Source organism: Nuphar pumila, chromosome 14 (assembly GCF_984573655.1).
Source record: "Nuphar pumila chromosome 14, dmNupPumi1.hap1.1, whole genome shotgun sequence".
NCBI classification, from domain to species: domain Eukaryota; kingdom Viridiplantae; phylum Streptophyta; class Magnoliopsida; order Nymphaeales; family Nymphaeaceae; genus Nuphar; species Nuphar pumila.
Genome location: NC_143262.1, coordinates 10,258,206 through 10,277,133, shown reverse-complemented (window position 1 = coordinate 10,277,133; position 18,928 = coordinate 10,258,206). Strand labels below are relative to the sequence as shown.

The window sequence follows — 18,928 nt, the reverse complement described above, 5'->3', positions numbered from 1 at the left end:
CAAGTCTCTTATGCCACAGTTCCAACTCTATTTTTTGAATATTATAACAAAAAGCTTTCTTCGGCATTTCCAAAAAATCCATGTAATAGAGTCCTCCTTCTCTATGGCCTTCCCCAATCAGCTTGCCTGACTGGCGATCCTGTACCCAACAACCATGAGAAGAAAAAGAAATATTACACCCATAATCAGAAATTTGAGATACAGATAAAAGATTTAAATTTAATTTGGGAACATGTCTAATTTCTGGAATAAAAAAATTTTTTGTTTTATAAATTTTTTCAAAATTTCCTATTCCTTCTATTTCAAGAGAAGTCCCATCAGCAGTAAATACCTTTGACACACTTGTTTTATTTTTAACACATTTGGATAGACTTTGATTATTTGGGGTCATATGAAAAGATGCACCAGAGTCAAGAAGCCAAGAAATTTTACCTAGATCAGAAAAAGATGAGGCTGCTGCGCCGGTTGAAGCTTCAGATGAGGAAGAGGCACCTTTGATGAGAGGCTGAAGAATCTCCATTAGTTGGGTCAGGGAAACTGGTGCATCCTGATCTTTAGGCTCCGATCCAGCAATTGCAGCTCTTTTTTCTCTCAGCTCCTTAAGTTTGGGACATTGTGGCCTGAAGTATCCCGGTTCATGACAGTGATGACAAATAACTTTCTTCTTATCATAGTCACCATTTTGTCGGTTAAAGTGAGGAGGCCTATATGATCGAACATGATTCCCTGGTCTAGACACGGCTAAAACGGAATCATCTTCAATTTTTAAAGAACCTTTCCGGAGACGATTTTCTTCCATTGTTAACTCTTCAATAGTTTCAACAATAGAAGGAATTTTTCCCCGGTGAAGTAGGGGCGATTTAGTGGTTTCAAATTCCGGTCTTAATCCAATGATAAACTGGTAAAAATGTTCAGCATCGAGTTGTTTCTGACGAAGCTCGATGTCTTCGGCACAATGCCACTTTGGTTCTAAAAGGGAAAGTTCTTCCCAAAGTTCGGACAACCCATTGTAATATTCACGAATAGTTTTGTCTCCTTGTGTCATCATTCGAACTTTTTCTTGGAGGTTGCACACGTGTGCAATATCTTTAAGGGAATACATATTCTTAAGGTATTCCCATGCCTTATCAGCATGATCAAATTTGGCAAGACTTGAGCATTTTTTAATGTCAACGCTATTGATAAGCCATGACATTATCTTCGCATGAGATATTCTCCATTCTTTCCATTTCTTCTCGTATGAGGCAATAGCCTTGATTTTCTCTTCTTCCGATAGAGGGACCTCTTTATCTCCCTCCTTTTTAGTAAGAGATAGCTTAGGTTCCGAATCGGAACCATCCACAATCCCCCATAAGCCTTTTCCCCATATATGGTGCTTCATGATTGAAGCCCATGTTACATAGTTCGTATCACTTAGTTTCATAGGCATGATGGTGACTTTATCATTGTCATCCATCGATTACAAGGAGAGAAAGAATAAGGATAGAAGAGAAACAAGAAGGAAAATGAAAAAGAAAGAAAAAAAAAACAATACAACAAGATGTGAAATCCTCTCCAATGAAGTGATAAAACACTTCTCTTCAAGTGGCGAACACTTTTGCAAACGGGCACGGAAACCGAGGCAGCTTTTCCTCAAGATTTAGTACTTCTGCAGCTCTGATACCATGAAATGAAATGAGGATCTTCGAAACACGAGCTTAGATTAACAAGAGCAAGTGTCAAGAATGACACTAAAGCATAACCCTTAAAAAGGGTATAACTGGAAACAAAATAAAAATAAAAAAGTATTCTTTATTGATATGAAAAACCAATTGCTTAAGAAGCATTGGAGTAAAATACAAGAGGGGCTGCACCCCTTTATATACACAGCTGAAAGAGGACTCAATAGAGCTGTTGGAATGTGTCAGTCCAACAACTCTATTGCTAGTCAAGTCTGGACAGGACTTGACTAGCAACAGTCATTCTAGTTCAAACTGAACTAGATGACATAAAGACAAAAAATAAAAATAAAGGAAAAAAATTACAGAAATGAAAGAAATGAAAAATGTATTTATATATATATATATAATAATATAATATTATTATATATACATATATGTACAGTTTTACATTTTAACAACATCAACATATTACACTTCTCAATATTTTGCAGATATAAGTCAAATTTGGTGCATGTTATTAGTTGCTTACATGGTTGAATGATCAGGAATGAGTAGGAAACATTATGTTCTTTGCATTTTGTTTTCCTCTATAATTCACAAAAATGATATGTAGCATAACATTACATAGCTACTTCTCTTGCAATAATTTTTTTCCATTGCTGAATCCATTTAATGAACTAACACGGGTAATTGTCTTCTGCTTTATCTGCATTCATTTTTTCACTTTCATATGTATGCAGTTCACTGCATGATTATGCCTTCAGGAAACATTGATAGTTTTGTTCTGGTTTTATCATGCAGTTCAGTACAAGGTAACAACATTACGGGTGAGATACCAAATGAGTTTGGGAAATTATTGAATTTGACACGTTTAGATTTGTCAAATAACCAGTTGTCCGGCCAAATACCAAAATCACTTGGGAACCTTACAAAGCTTCAATATTTGTATGTTACTGTATTTCTTCCCGCTTCTGACATTTTGGATGTCCGATGTTGAATGAGTCTGAATGATCTGTGATATTATTTTATGATCATCATGGGCAGGATTTTGAGTGGAAACAACATTGTAGGAAGCATTCCTGAGTCTCTTTCATATATTCCAAATCTGGTAGAGATGTAAGTAGTTCTCTTGTTAGAAATAAAGAACGGCTGGTGCTTAAATTTAGAAAGCTATATGCTGCTGATTTTTTGATAAATATAGTATCTGAGAAAGCAATCTTTTAGTGATGGGCTTCCTCAGGAAGTATTTGACAGCATACAATTTAATTATCTTTGCAGTCAGCTTGCTTTCAATAACCTCAGTGGTCACATACCTGATGGATTATTTCGAGTTTCCACATACAAGTACATCCCACTTATTCTGCTTCTCATCATTTTAATTCTGCTGTGTGACACATGGGGGCCTGACTTGCATGATTGCCTAGGAATCCTTCAATGGGCACTTGTTACAATCTGTTATAAATCGTTTTGGTTGTTATGGATACATGAAACCTTAAACTTGCCTGACATCCTAACATCCTAGTTTGTGTTCCTTGTTTCAGTTTTACTGGAAACAGGTTAAATTGTGGTTCTGGTTATCCAAACCTTTGTGCATCCTCTACTCCTGATTCTGGTAACTAGAAGCACTTGTCCACTGGTAGATTTCAAGAGGCTGTTACTTCACACACACAAATTTCTAATATCTCTTAAATTATTAAAATCATTTCCTTTTCTTGAAAATAAGGAAACATATTCTTTTTTCCTTGATAGGAAACTCAAAGAAATCGAAAGCTGGAATTGAAATTGGCAGTATTGCAAGTGTTTTGGCCATTGCTTCATGCGGAGGTGTGTTTTTCCTTTGGTGGAAAGGTCGCCATAACGTCTATAAACGCGAAGTTTTCATTGATGTGTCAGGTTTGCATATTATATCTCATTTCTTCATATGCAACCTTATCCATGGATGCTAAAGTTTTACTCTGATAAACTTTTCTCACAATATTTGATTTCTTGGAATCTGCTTCACTTTTTTTTTTTTCAAGATTTCTTCAAGCAGTTCACTTAATATGTTCAATGAATTCCTCCAAAAAAGTTCATTGAATTCTTGGCATGATTTCACTGTGTGGATATTTTATTGATAGCAAGATTTGTGTATGCACTTCTGCTGTTGATGATAAAAAGTTGTAAGAAACATGAAGTTTAACTTTAACCTTATCGAGAATCTGGGAAATCCCATTTGGAGCACATTTTATGGTAAAGGAGTTGAAGATTGTGGCATGCAGCACATCGGCATGTTGTGAGTGTATTGCTCACAATCTCTGTCTTGTTTGCAGAAGACGTATAGTGGATCCATTGGATTTCCTTCTTTGAGTTGTTGGTAAAGGAGTTTCTCGTATTTCTAGGGAAGGATGATACAAAACTGTGATTATTCAATATCTACCAGCCGTATGCTGCTATCTCTTGTTTGAATTCAGATTTTGTTCTTGTATTTGCTTTTTTCACATGGATGTGTGTGTGTTTTCCATTTCACTGTTTGCAATTCTCAGGTGAAGATGATCGTAGGATTGCATTGGGGCAGCTGAAGAGGTTTTCTTGGCGTGAACTGCAACTGGCTACAGATAACTTCAGTGAGAAGAATGTACTTGGGCAGGGAGGGTTCGGGAAGGTTTATAAAGGTGTACTTGGTGATGGTACAAAGATAGCTGTGAAGCGCCTGACAGATCATCAAAGTCCTGGTGGAGAGGCTGCATTCTTGCGAGAAGTTGAATTGATCAGTGTAGCAGTCCACCGTCACCTTTTGAGGTTAATTGGATTCTGTACAACACCATCAGAGCGACTTCTAGTCTATCCTTTCATGGCAAACCTTAGTGTAGCATATCGCTTACGAGGTATTTGTAAAGAAACAATAATATTTCAGTCACACTTAATATGGTCACCAAAGATTCAAAAGAACACACACAACAAGTGTCCACAAAAGGGTACACTCAATACCAAACCCACACAAGGCGTATTTCATAAGAGGGTAAAAATAAATATTATTTTATTCATCACCATGCAAGAATCATTGTATCACAAGTGAGAGAAAACACCCCTATTAATATACAAGCAAGAGGCAAGAAGGAGAGGGACTCAAAAGAGTCATTGGATTAGCTCCAACGGCTGGAAATAGAGTCATTGAAGTTAGTCTAACGACTCCTTTGACTAGTCAACAAAGTGTTGACCAAGGTTGCCAAACTAGGAAGCGGAAGCGGGAAACGATACGGAAAGCGGAAGCGAGGCATTTTAAAATTTATAGGATATGAGAAGTGAAGTATTAATTTTAAAGCGAAATATGAATAAAAAATGAAGCAATATGGTAACTGAATAGGAATCGAACAACAAACAAATAAAAACTAAAATAAAATTGATCATTCTTATAATTCAAGATTTTTTAGTAAGAGTTAAATTTTTGTTAAAATCTAACAATGATGGTTATCGATTCTAGAAAGTACATGGAAAGTGAGAGGAAGCATGAGAGAAAATACATGAAAAACTCGAAAAGAAATGTGAAAAAAGCATATAGGAAGCATATACCATGCGTGTGGGAAGCATAGAAGAAGCATGGGGGAATCGAGATTCCCATGAAGTTTAAGAAGTGAGGAGTATCGCGCTTCCGAAGCGAGTTTTCGGGAAGCACGCTTCCCACCCAGCTAAGAAGCTTTCGGTAACTCTGGTGTTGACTAGTCCAACTCTAGTTCTAAAAGAACTAGATCTAGTTTTAAATGAACTAGATAAAATAAAAAAATATATATAATATATACATATATATATAAATGTATATATATACAATTTAACACTCTCCCTCAAACTTACGGTACGATAACCGAAAGTTTGTCTAAAAAAAAGTGGAATCGGTGGGCAAATAGAAATTTGGTGAAGAATGATATAACATTAGGGTAGATCTATGGTCTCATGTAGATACTTCTCTTGAACTTAGTGATAGTCCATTTCGATATGCTTAGTACGTTCATGAAAAGTACGATTGTTGACAATGTAGATCACACTCTTGTTGTCACAACACATGCGGAAGACTCCTGTCACTTGAACTCCCATATCAGCCAACAACCTTCTGAGTCAGACTACCTCCATCTTTGTGGTTGCCATGGCATGATATTCAGCCTCAGTTGATGAAAGCGAAACCTTCTGCTGCTTATTGCATCGTTACAAAATCAAAGATTTACCTAAAAAAACACAAAAACCAGTGGTTAAGTGCCTGTTATTGGGATCCCCTCCCCAATCAACTTTGGTATAAACAATTAAATCTAAAGAAGATGAAGCAAACAAAAAAAGGCCTCAAGAAAGCGAGGTCTTAATATATCTAATAATATATAAAACTGCTCCCATGTGAATAGAAGTGAGAGCGTGCTGAAATTGACTAGCTGTGTGTACAACGTGTGTTATATCAGGTCTAGTAATTGAAAGATAAGAGAATACTCCAATAAGCTGTCTTCAGGGAGTAGGATCTTCAAAAAGTTCTCCATCATCAATTCACGTCTTGGTGTTAGCAGTCTCAGGGGTATCAATTCTCTTATCATATGTGATTCCAAACCTAGAGACATTGTCAAATACAAATTTAGACTCAGATAATAAATATCCTCTAAGAGAGTAAGCAACTTCGATTCCTAAGAAGTATTTCAAGAAGCCTAAATCAATCATTTCAAAATGTTTTTGAGTAGTTTTTAATATTTTTAACTCCCTGTTTGTCTCCTTCAGTGATGATCATGTCGTCCACATAGAGAAGAAGAAGAAGAATAGCTGCATAAAAAATCTTAATAAACAATGCAGTATCAGTCAAACAAGTTCTAAATCCAATATCAAGCGTAACTCGACTAAACCGGTCATACCAAGCCTTTGGTGCTTGTTTAATAGCATAAAGAGCCTTTTTCTAGACGAAGAGCTTTACCCTTATAAATATTTATACCAGGTGGTGCTTCCATATAAACTTCTTTAACTAGGTTTTCATTAAGAAAAACATTTTTGATATCCATTTGAAATATAAGACATTTTTGAACATATACTAAGGCTACTAGAGTTTTATCAGTGGTCATTTTAGCGACTTGAGTAAAGGTTTTCTCGTAATCTATGTCATATTCTTGAGAATATCCCTTGACAACTAATATGGCTTTATATCTTTTAAGAGTTCCATCGCTCTTGGTTTTAATCTTGTATACCCACCTACAACTTATAGGTTGTAGGTGGATATACACTTCTTCAACTAGGTTTTCATTAAGAAAAACATTTTTGATATCCATTTGAAATATAAGACATTTTTGAACATATACTAAGGTTACTAGAGTTTTAGCAGTGGTCATTTTAGCGACTCGAGTAAAGGTTTTCTCGTAATCTATGTCATATTCTTGAGAATATCCCTTGACAACTAATATGACTTTATATCTTTTAAGAGTTCCATCGCTCTTGGTTTTAATCTTGTATACCCACCTACAACTTATAGGTTTCTTTCCTTGTGGAATATCTTGAATGGTCCAAGTATTAGCCTTTTCCAAAGCTTCTAACTCTATTCTTATGTCTTCTACCCATTCATAATGTTCTTTAGCTTGAGTATAGGTTGATGGTTCCACATATGAATAAATTAATGCAATGAATGTCTTGTATTTTAGAGAAAAAGAGTCATACGACACAAATTTTCCAGGTGGTTTAGAAATCCTAGATGATCTTCTGTTTTGTACTTTAGGTTGTTCAACATATTTCTGTAGTGCACATGGTTGATTAAGGTTCCTACGGCTAGAATATTGTAAATAGTTTTTGTTCCTATGGGTTTGCTCTTCAGTAATTATATCATCATGACCATTATCAAGATCACATTCATCAAGACCACTATCAAGGTCACATTCATAATCACATTTTTCATAACTTGAAATCAAATCAAATAAGAATGAGTAGTTAGCTACTTCCTCAGTCTTTTTAGAGTTAAAAAAAAATCTTTTTTAAAAAGGACACATTTCTTGAAACATATAGTTTTTTATTTTTGGGATCAAAGCATCGATAGCCTTTTTTATTATCTGCATAACCTAAAAAGGCACAAGGAATAACCCGAGGGGAGAGATTATCATTTTTATTAGTGAAAACAAAACATTTGCATAAAAAAACTCTCAATCTAGAGTAATCAGGAGCTAATTTAAAAAGTTTTTCAACTGGTGTTATATTTTGCAGAGAAGAAGATAACATTCTATTAATGAGATATGCGGCAGTTAGAGTTGCTTTAACCCAAAAATCCTTTGGTACTTGACTTGCTATCAACAAAGTCTAGTTGTTTCTATGATGTGTCTGTGTTTTCGTTCAGCCAAACCATTTTGTTATGGTGTGCGAGGATAAGACTTTTGATGTGTGATGCCATGTAAATTTAAATAATCTTTAAATTCTTTTGATAAGTATTCCCTCCTTGAATCAGTGTGAAAGATGAAAATGTCATTTTTAAACTTATTTTTGACTAAGTTGTGAAATATTTGAAAATGAGAAAAGACTTCAGACTTATGCTTAAGGAAGTAGATCCAAGTATGCCTAGTGAAATCATCAACAAAAATCACATAGTATGCATATCCACCCTTTGATATAACTAGTGTTGCCCCCTAGACATCTGAATGTATTAACTCAAGCGGTCTAAAGAAAATAAATGTTCTTTCACAAAATTGTAATCTCTTTATTTTACTAAGGATACAGTCTTTACATTTAAAATTTTCAGAGTTAAAAAAAAATTCAGATTTGAAAAATATTGAATTTTGGATACATTAGGATAACCAAGTTGTTTATGCCATAAATCGAAACCAATTTTATGAACATTGCAACAAAAGGTATCCTTAAGCATTTTCAAAAAATCCATGTAGTAGAGGCCTCCTTCTCTATGGCCTTCTCCATTCAGCTTCTCTGACTAGCGATCATGCACCCAACAACCATTAGAAGAGAAGAAGACATTACATCCATGGTCAGATATTTGAGAAACTGACAAGAGATTTAAATTTAATTTAGTAATATGCCCTACTTTTTGAATAATAAATCTTTTAGAATTTTATAAAGTATTTTAAAAAATTTCAATTCCTTTTATTTCAAGAGATGTACCATCGGCTGTGAAAACATTTGATACGCTTGAGTTGGTATGACATTCAAATAAAATATTTTGATTGGGGGTCATATGAAACGAAGCACCGGAGTAAAGAAGCCAAGGAGTTTTACCGAGATCGGAGAATGAAGAAATTGCGGTTCTAGTTGATGCTCCATTTAAGGAAGATACTTTTTTAAGAAGAAGTTGAAGAATCTCCATAAGTTGTGAGATAGATACGGGTGCATCATGAGATTTGTTTAAATCACCCAGTTCTTTAGACGAACCAACTAAAGCCATCTTCTTTTCTTTTCTTTTTCTAAATCTAGGACATTGAGGTTTGGTATATTTTGGCTCATGACAATTATAACAAATAATCTTTTTATTGTCATACTCATTGCCTTGTTTCCAATAAGGTTTGTTGTCAACCTCATTTCCTTGTTTTCAATGAGGTGGTTTGTAAGGACACATGTAGTTTCCTGGTCTAGAGACGGTTAAAATAGAGTCATCTTCATTTTTTAAATGATGCCCTCATAGTCTATTCTCTTCCATACTAAATTCTTTTAAGTGTCAATTATAGAAGGAACTTTCCCTCTACGAAGAAGCACGAATTTGGTGCTTTCAAACTCTGGTCTCAAACCATTTATAAATTGATAAAAATGTTTTGTATCAAGTTGCTTTTGCGAGAGCTCTATATCTTCGGGAGTGTCAACCTTCTTATCATCTGAAATTTCAGACTTGGCAATAATATCTAGAACCAATTTAGATTGAGTCAAGAGATATCCTCTAAAAGAATAAGTAACTTCAATGCCAAGAAAATATTTTTAAAAACCTAAATCAGTCATTTTAAAATGTGTTGTGAGAAGTTTCTTAATGTGTTTAACTTCCTGTTTGGCCCCTCCGGTGATGATCATGTCGTCCACGTAAAGGAGAAGAATTATAATACCTACATAAGAGATCTTAATAAACAAAGTTGTATCAGTTAGACAAAATTGAAATCCAACACAAAGCTAATTTGACTAAACCGGTCATACCTAGCCTTTGGTGCTTGTTTAAGACCATATAGGGCTTTATTTAAATGAAAAGTCTTTCCTGTAAGAACAGTTATATCAGACAGTGCTTCCATATAAACTTTTTTAACCAAATTCCCATTAAGAAATGCATTCTTTACATCCACCTGATATATTAACCATCTTTTTATAGAGACAAGGGCTACTAAAGTTCTAACTGTGGTCATCCTAGCAATTGGGGCAAATGTTTTTTCATAATCTATTCCATACTCTTGAGAATATCCTTTGGCCACTAGTCTGGCTTTGTACCTTTAAAGGGTTTCATCACTCTTGGTTTTTACCTTATATACCCATCGACAATCTAGGGGTTTCTTTCTTGGAGGAAGGTTTTGAATAGTCCAAGTATTTGTCTTTTCTAAGACATCTAATTCTATCATCATGGTTTCTACCCATTCAGAATGTTCCTTTGCTTGAGCATAGGTTGAGGGTTCTATATAGGAATGTATCAATACAATGTAGACTTGGTACTCGGGTGAAAATGAATCATAAGATACAATTTTTTTGGGAGGTTTTGATACTCTAGATGACCTTCCAGGTTGTATTTCTATATTGTTTTCATCATCAGTATATTTTTCAAAAGCACATGGATGTTTGAAATTGCTGCACCTAGAATATTGGATACATCTTTGATCCTTATGAGTTTCTTCTTTAACCCCATTATCAAGAGATTCTTCTTCATTTACTATATTATTTCTAATTTTTTGATCTTCATTCAGATCAACATCACAATCATCATACTTTGAAATTAAATCCAATAAGAAAGAATACTCAGCTATTTCCTTAGATTTTTTAATTTCAAAAAAACTTTCTCTTTCTAATAAAGGCACATTCCTTGAAACATATAACTTTTTATTTCTAAAATCAAAACATCTATAACCTTTTTAATTATTTGCATACCCAAAAAAATACAAGGAATATCACGAGGAGAAAGTTTATCATTTTTGTCGGTAAAAACAAAACATTTACACAAAAAAAACTCTCAATCTAGAGTAATCAGGGATTGGTTTTAAATCCAACAAGAAAGAATACTCAGTTATTTCCTTAGATTTTTCAATTTCAAAAAATCTTTCTCTTTCTAATAGACACATTCCTTAAAACATATAACTTTTTATTTCTAAAATCAAAACATCTATAACCTTTTTGATTATTTGCATACCCTAAAAAATACACAGAATAACATGAGGAGAAAGTTTATCATTTTGTCGGTAAAAACAAAACATTTACACTAAAAAATTCTCAATCTAGAGTAATTAGGGATTGGTTTAAAAAAGTTTTTCAATTGGTGACACATTTTTTAAAGAAGATGATGGCATTCTATTAATGAGATAAACTGCAGTCAATGTGATTTCAGCCCAAAATTCTTTAGGTACTTGGTTTGTAATAAGCAAAGTTCTTGTTGTTTCTATAATATGCCTATGCTTTTTTTCAGCTAAACCATTTTGTTGTGGAGTGTAAGGATAAGATTTTTTCCTTAGATATAATGGGTGTTGGACCCCAAACATCCGAATGTATTAACTCAAGTAGTCGAGAAGAAACAAAGGTTCTTCCTTGAAATGGTAATCTCTTCATTTTGCCGGGAATACAATTTTCACATATGAAATTTTAAGAATTTCAAAAGTTTTTCATCTTTGGAAAATACTAAATCTTGGATACATTAGGGTGGCTAAGCCTTTTATGCCATAAATCCAAATCTAATTTCTGAATATTACAACAAAATGTATTCTTGGGTATTTTAAAAAAATTCATGTAGTACAAGCCTCTTTCTCTGTGGCCTTCCCCAATCAGCTTCCCTGACTGACGATCCTGCATTTGACAACCAAGAGAGGAGAAAGAAACATTACACTCATGGTAAAATAATTGAGAAAAAGATAAAATATTTAAATTTAATTTAGAAATATATCTAATTTTTGGATTTTAAGAAATGTTTTCAAAGATTTGGTTTTATGCCTGGAAGATCAACTATGGAAGCTATACATCTTCTTAGACAACTTATTGAAAGATATAGAGAGAGGAACAAAGATTTGCATATGGTTTTTATTGATTTAGAGAAGGCATACGATAGAGTACCTAGGGACATTCTCTGGTGGACAATGATGAAGAAAGGTGTTTCTCTCAAGTACATTAGTATAATTAAAGATATGTATGAAGGAGTAGTAACCAATGTCCGCACTTGTGGAGGGGTGACAACCAATTTTCCGATAACGGTTGGGTTACATCAAGGATCTGCTTTAAGCCCTTTCCTATTTGCGATTGTGATGGATGAGCTTACGAGATCAATTCAAGAAAATGTACCGTGGTGTATGTTGTTTGCTGATGATATTGTTTTGATTGATGAGTCTAGAGCTGGGGTTAATGCTAAGTTAGAATTATGGAGACAGACATTGGAAGCTAGAGGTTTTAAGTTGAGTAAGAGTAAGACTGAATATATGGAATGTCGGTTTAGTAAGCAACGAAGTAGTGATGGGAGTGTAGTGAAGCTTGGTGAGCAAGATATACCGGTGAATGATTATTTCAAATATTTGGGATCCATCATTCAAAAGTATGGAGAAATTGATGGAGATGTAAATCATAGGATAAAGGTTGGGTGGATGAAATGGAAAAGTGCTACTGGAGTGCTGTGCGATCGTAGAATGCCATTGCGGTTGAAGGGAAAGTTTTATAGGACGACTATTAGACCCGCTTTACTATATGGTACGGAATGTTGGGCTGCCAAGAGACATCATATTCAAAAAATGAGTGTAGCTGAGATGCGGATGCTTAGATGGATGTGTGGAAATACAATAAAAGATAAGATTCGGAACGAAGAGATACGTAAGAAGGTAGGTGTTGCACCCATTGAAAATAAGATGCGAGAGAATCGTTTACGATGGTTTGGACATATTCGGCGAAGGCCTAATGATGCTCCAGTTAGAAGGTTGGAGAAATGGGAAAATATATTAGTTAAAAGAGGTCGGGGTAGGCCTAGGAAGACTTGGATGGAGATGATAGGAAAGGATATGAATGCTTTGAACCTCACCGAGGATATGGCGTTGGATAGAAATGATTGGAGGAAAAGGATTCATGTGGAAGACCCAAAATGAATTTCTTTTTTGGTTCATATCGCTGACCCCAATTGTTTTGGGATGAAGGCGTAGTTGTTGTTGTTGTTGTAAGAAATGTTTTCAAAATTTTCTATTCCTTTTATCTCAAGAAATGGCCCATCGGTAGTGAATACATTTGATCCACTTGAGTTATGACATTCAGATAACACATCACCAACTGGTGTCATATGAAAAGAGGCACCTGAGTCAAGAAGTCAAAGAGATTTACCAGGATAAGAGATTTTGAAGGAACAAACCGCGACTCTAGTTGATGAGGATCCTTTGAGTAGAGGTTGAAAAACCTCCACTAGTTGTATTAAAGACACGTTCCTAATGGATTAATCTTGTTTTACATCACTTTACTCTTATGGAGGACCAATAGAAGCAATCTTCTTCTCATAAGGTCTTTTTAACTTAGGACAATAAGTTTTTACGTGTCCCGGTTCTCGAAAATAATAACAAATGATTTTCTTCCTCTCATACTCATTGCCTTGTTTTTCACAATGTTCATCATTTGACCTTCCATAATGTGGTGGTTTGTAGGTACAAACAAAGTTTCTCTGTCTAGATACAGATAAAACCGTGTCATCATCACTCTTAGAAGTCTTCTTTTTAAGCCTATTTTCCTCCATAACTCTTCAATTGTATCTTCAATAGAGGAAACTTTTCCTCTATGAAGAAGAGCCGATTTAGTAGACTCAAATTCCGATCTTAGGCCATTGATGAATTGATAGAAATGCTCCACATCAATTTGTTTTTGACACAGTTCTATATCTTTGGGACAATGTCATCTAAGCTCAAGAAGAGCCAACTCATTTAAAAGATCGGATAACTCACTAAAGTATTCTATAATACTTCTTTTTTCATGGGTCATAGTTAGGGATGGCAGTGGACCGGGGCAGGGCGGGGGACAAGGTCTCCACCCCCGCCCCGTTTCAAAATCCGAACCTTCATCCCCGCCTCCATCCCTGCACGAGGATGGATTTTAACCTCCACCCCCCCTCCATCCCCGTTTCATGTCCTCCATCCCCGGTCCAAACGGGGGCGAGGCGGGGCCCCGTTTCCCCTTAGTCTATAGTCATCCCTTAAAGGATTGGGGATGGGGCGGGGCGGGGAAAAGCGTAAGTCCATCCCCGCACAAGGATAGATTTTAACCTTTATCCTCGCCTTCATCCCCGTTTCATGCCCTTCATCCCCGGTCCAAACGGGGCGAGGCGGAGCCCCGTTGTCCCCCGGTCCACTGCCATCCCTAGTCATAGTGCAAATTTTGTCTTGCAAATTACACGCATGTGAAATATCTTTAAGAGAATACATTCTATTAAGGTAGTCCCATACCTTATTTGCATGTTCAAATTTGGCAAGACTAGAGCACTTCTTGATATCAACGCTACTAATGAGCAAAAACATAATCTTAGCATGCCCCATTCTCCATTTTTTCTCATAGGTGACCATATCATTGGTCTTTTTAACCTCCGTAAGCAGTACTTTTTTTTCACCTTCTATCTTAGTAAGAATTAGTTTGGTTTCTGGATCGGACCCATCTACTAATCTCCACAACCCTTTTCCTCATATGAGGTGCTTCATGATTGAAACCCATGTTACATAATTTGTGTCAACGAGCTTGATGAGTTTTATGGTGACATTTTCATTATCGTTCATTTCTACAAGAGCTAAAGATAATAGAAAAAAGATAGAGGATGAAAAAAATGAAAAAAGAAGAAAAAAAAAGAAAAACAAAAAGATCACGAGCGCTCCACCACCAAGCGAGTACCACCAATAAACGAGTAAGAACACTCCTCTACAAAGTGAGCACCACCAATCCTATAAATTTGCAAAAAGAGGCTTCAACTCTTTCAAATTTTGAGTAGTATGTTTCTCAATGCACTGAAAGCACCAAAAATAAAATCAGCTTGATCATAAAGCTTAGATACCATGTAAGGAAATGAGTTCCTCCAAAGGATGTTCACCAAATCACCTTAAGTGGACACTCAACAGAGTTCCATCAAAACACCAAAATGAGCACTCAAAAGCCACAAATGGGCTCACACAGAACCCACCAAAGGTGGCTAACACAAGACTTAAAAAATAATATTTTATTGATAAAGAACCATGCAAGAAGATTGGTTTATGAGAGGGTTTCACCCTTATTTATACACAGCAAAAGGGGTCTCCAAAGAGACATTGGGATTGCCCCGTCTCTCTAGTTTGACTAGTCAACAAAGTTGACTAGTTCAGTTTGAACAAAAAGAATAAAAATTTATAAAGTAAACTAACCTAGTTACAAAGTAAACTAATCTTAGTTACACACATATATATAAATAAATGTATATATATATATATGCATATAAATACATATATGTATATTTACATTTTTAACAAATGTAAGCAGAGTAGCTCCTTCATACACAATCTATGCTGAGTTTACAACATGATCACATGTTGGAAGCATTCAGCAACAAGGACTTAATCTGTAACTGATATGAGGACTAGCTGAAATTACTTATGAGTTGGTTGAGAGTCGGCATAAATTGAATTCATACTGAGCTCCATAACGCCATGTTCAATGTGTTTTGTATCTTTCTGAATTTATGAAAGCAGAGTATCTCAAGTTCTTGCTATGTTTCTTCTTTAAAGAGGTTTGTGTATTGCTTATTCCAATGCAGAGGTTAAGCCTGGTGATAAGGTTTTGGACTGGCCAACTCGAAAAAGAATTGCTTTAGGTACTGCTCGTGGACTGGAGTATCTTCATGATCACTGCAATCCTAAGATTATCCATCGTGATGTTAAAGCTGCTAATGTGCTACTGGATGAAGATTTTGAAGCTGTTGTTGGGGACTTTGGCCTTGCAAAGTTGGTTGATGTAAGAAAGACTGATGTGACAACTCAAGTTCGTGGGACCATGGGTCACATAGCTCCTGAATACCTCTCCACTGGAAAATCATCTGAAAGAACTGATGTTTTTGGTTATGGAATTATGCTACTAGAACTTGTTACAGGGCAACGTGCAATAGATTTTTCACGCCTTGAAGAAGAAGATGATGTCTTATTGCTCGATCATGTAAGTCCCTTGAATCGTCAACTTCCAATGCATGCATAGGCACACATGTTTGCACGTGTAATTCATCTAGGCGTATCCTAAATGAGTCTGTCGCCTAGTGGTGTTTGTACTTGGTTTGCTTTTCTGAGTGTCATCTGAAATGTTGAGCATGTCACACTATTTAGCTTCATGGTATGAATGGTTCACAACCAAAATCTGAAATAATTTGCAAAAAAATCTTTCATGGTGGTCAAATGACCACCAATTTGAGACCCATCATTTATCTTTGGTGAGACTTTACTGAGATCTATGCTTGATTTTCTAGATAGCTTACAGGAAAACCAAAAAAGTAACCCATCTCTTATTGAGGTAACATTCACCTTTTCTATTTATCTTAGCTGATGCTTAAGCATTTACAGTGATAAGTTTTTCTAGTGGTGTGACTTGGGAATTCATAGAATAGAAGATGAGAAAACCAAATTTGAGGAATAACGAATTCATATTTCAAGGAAAAGAAAAGAAAAGAAAAGCAGAGATTTGTACAATTGATCTATAGGACATTAACGAATTCATTTCTCTAAATAAAGTCAATTAATCATGTGGAGGTGTAGAACTATTTAAATTTAGTAAATCTAGAAATCAGATTTTCTGATTCTGTGCAGACACTAGTTTTGCCGCAAAAAAAAAATCAGTACAGTGGTTCGCTGAATAGCTCTGGCTGCAGCTAGTAGCTATTACTTTGGATTAATTAAGTTGAAAGCATCTAATAGTGTTTGGAGTATACTTTCAAAATATGGGTGTGCGGTTATTTTGCTTGGCAGTCTGAGTGAGAGATTGTTGCAGAACCGTGAAATTATGAGGCTAATGCATATTTTTGGACTCATTGCATATTTCTTTTTCAAGTTACATGATCTGCACTCTAGTTTTTTGGGGGCAAGAAAGAGCTTGTATGTAAAGGTTGAGATTACTAATTGGTGGACATTCTGCTTGAAAAGGTGAAGAAGTTAGAAAGGGAGAAAAGATTGGATGCAATTGTTGATCAGAATTTGAAGCAGAACTATGACGGCCAAGAATTGGAGATGATGATACAGGTTGCATTGCTTTGTTCTCAAGCATCACCGGAGGACCGTCCCAAGATGGCAGAAGTGGTTCGCATGTTGGAAGGAGAAGGCTTGGCAGAAAGGTGGGAGGAGTTGCAGCACGTTGAAGATACTCGTCGGCAAGAGTACGAGCGATTACAGAGAAGATTCGACTGGGGTGAAGATTCAGTGTATAACCTGGATGCTATTGAATTGTCTGGTGGAAGGTAACCGGATGAACTGAATGCTAATAGCTTGTCAGCAAATTCATTTTTGATTTCAAGTCTTACATTTGTAGAGAAATTTGTGTGTGTGTGTGTGTGTGTGTGTGCGTGGGTCTTTTAGCTTACCCGGCTGTGTACATTCCTGTAAGTGTACTATGTTATGTATTCTTACCAATATATCAGGTGGGCTGGCTTGACAGTTCCATCATGATTTCCATTCATAGCTGCTCATATTCTACATGAACGTGGACTTTCTAATGTTTCTTTTTCTGCATTTGGTGTCATTATCTGGAACAAGCGTGCACGTGTGTGTGTGAAACTGTGGTTCTGGATCCATTGAAAACGGGCAAAAACTTTTGATTTTCATGTGGAAAAGCTAAAATGGGTTGGGCTCGACCAGATTCACAACCCAAAGAAACCACACCCGGCACCAAGACCTGATCATGTTGGCTCAGCCTGCCATACTTCCGGTTGTCGTATCACGGCCTAAAACTCTGAGACTAGGACGTTCCTGTTCCATGTTTGTTACGTGAATTTTGAACGTTTATTGTTATTTTCAAGTCTCTTTCGCCAATATGGACCCTTTTACTAGACAAAAGACAGGGTAATTAAGTTTCTCTCTCACTCTTATATATTTTATGACGTAGTTGACCTTTGAGAAAGGGCCAGCTTGGCCATAGTGGTTATGGATCTGAGTCCAAAGTCCAAACCAAGCAAGAAGCTTAGGTGCCCCAAATCAGACGGCAACTAACTTAGAAGATCTGAGAATTTCTTAAACTACATGCTTTTCTTTTTGAAAGAATTCTTAAACTATATGATTAACCATGAAATTTTACTATCTTCCAAAAATAAAGCAAATTTGATAACTTTCTAAACTACATGATTCAGAATGAAATTTTACTGAAACAGCTTTCCAAGAAAGCAAATACGGTAGACAAATAAACAGTACCACCAGATTAGGTGGTTTCTCAAACAATCACAAATCATGTCGTTTACTTTCCTCCCCATTGTTGATTTTATGAAAATTTCCATTTAGAGTGACTCCTTTTGTTCTGATATTCCAAAAACGGGTACTATATATGTGTTTGAAAGAACACTACTTTTAGCTAAAACTGTTAAGTAGAGACTTAAGATCCAGGTAAAATATCATTTTTAATTTTTGATTAAAAAAAGTACGTTTTGCTCATTTTGTTATACGATGGGGGCCAACTTTACCATACATTGTTTAGGGCATGGTTTACTTTTGTCATTCCAACAGAGGTTTTTATTTGAGAACATTTCTGTGAAAGTTCGGGTCCTCTAATGTCTTTTGAGAAAACCTAAGACATGTCTCTAGAATTTAACTGTGGAAGGTATTTGTGTTTAATTACAACCAAGCTCGGCTCGTCAAATAAAATTGGGTGTTCAAGCTGGGAGCCGAGCTTGAGCACTCTTTGCCCATAGCCGAATCGAGTCGAGCTCAAGCTAAGCTCGGCTGAACAACTCTCTTTTAATTTTTTTTTTTGAAAAGGCTAAGAAATGGGTGGGATTCAAATTAGTTTCCCACCAACCATGTAAAGGCCCAACACCTTAACCATTAGGGTAACGATACTTTTGTTATTTTAATTACACGTATATGAAAATCGATGCCTCATATAACTGCATATACCGAGCTTAATTGAGCTAAACAAGCTTAACCAAGCTTTATTGCTTGTTCAAGCTCGGCTCG

General features: G+C 35.8%; 1 protein-coding gene across 4 annotated transcripts in view; it reads left to right on the top strand.

Moving 5' to 3' along the window:
* Positions 1-17,464, top strand: part of LOC149816325 (LRR receptor kinase SERK2-like) — a 55,850-nt gene extending 38,386 nt beyond the window's left edge. For 3 of the 4 annotated variants that reach the window (XM_089986607.1, XM_089986609.1, XM_089986610.1), the window contains exons 5-12: positions 2,463-2,606; positions 2,706-2,777; positions 2,940-3,005; positions 3,203-3,273; positions 3,411-3,554; positions 4,184-4,525; positions 15,544-15,938; positions 16,913-17,464. In XM_089986607.1, the coding sequence (XP_089842733.1) occupies positions 2,463-2,606; positions 2,706-2,777; positions 2,940-3,005; positions 3,203-3,273; positions 3,411-3,554; positions 4,184-4,525; positions 15,544-15,938; positions 16,913-17,227 (1,549 nt within the window). In that variant the 3' untranslated portion in view covers positions 17,228-17,464. The remainder of the gene's footprint in view (positions 1-2,462; positions 2,607-2,705; positions 2,778-2,939; positions 3,006-3,202; positions 3,274-3,410; positions 3,555-4,183; positions 4,526-15,543; positions 15,939-16,912) is intronic. The other variant, XM_089986611.1, reaches the window with a different exon arrangement.
* The last annotated feature ends 1,464 nt before the right edge of the window (positions 17,465-18,928 follow it).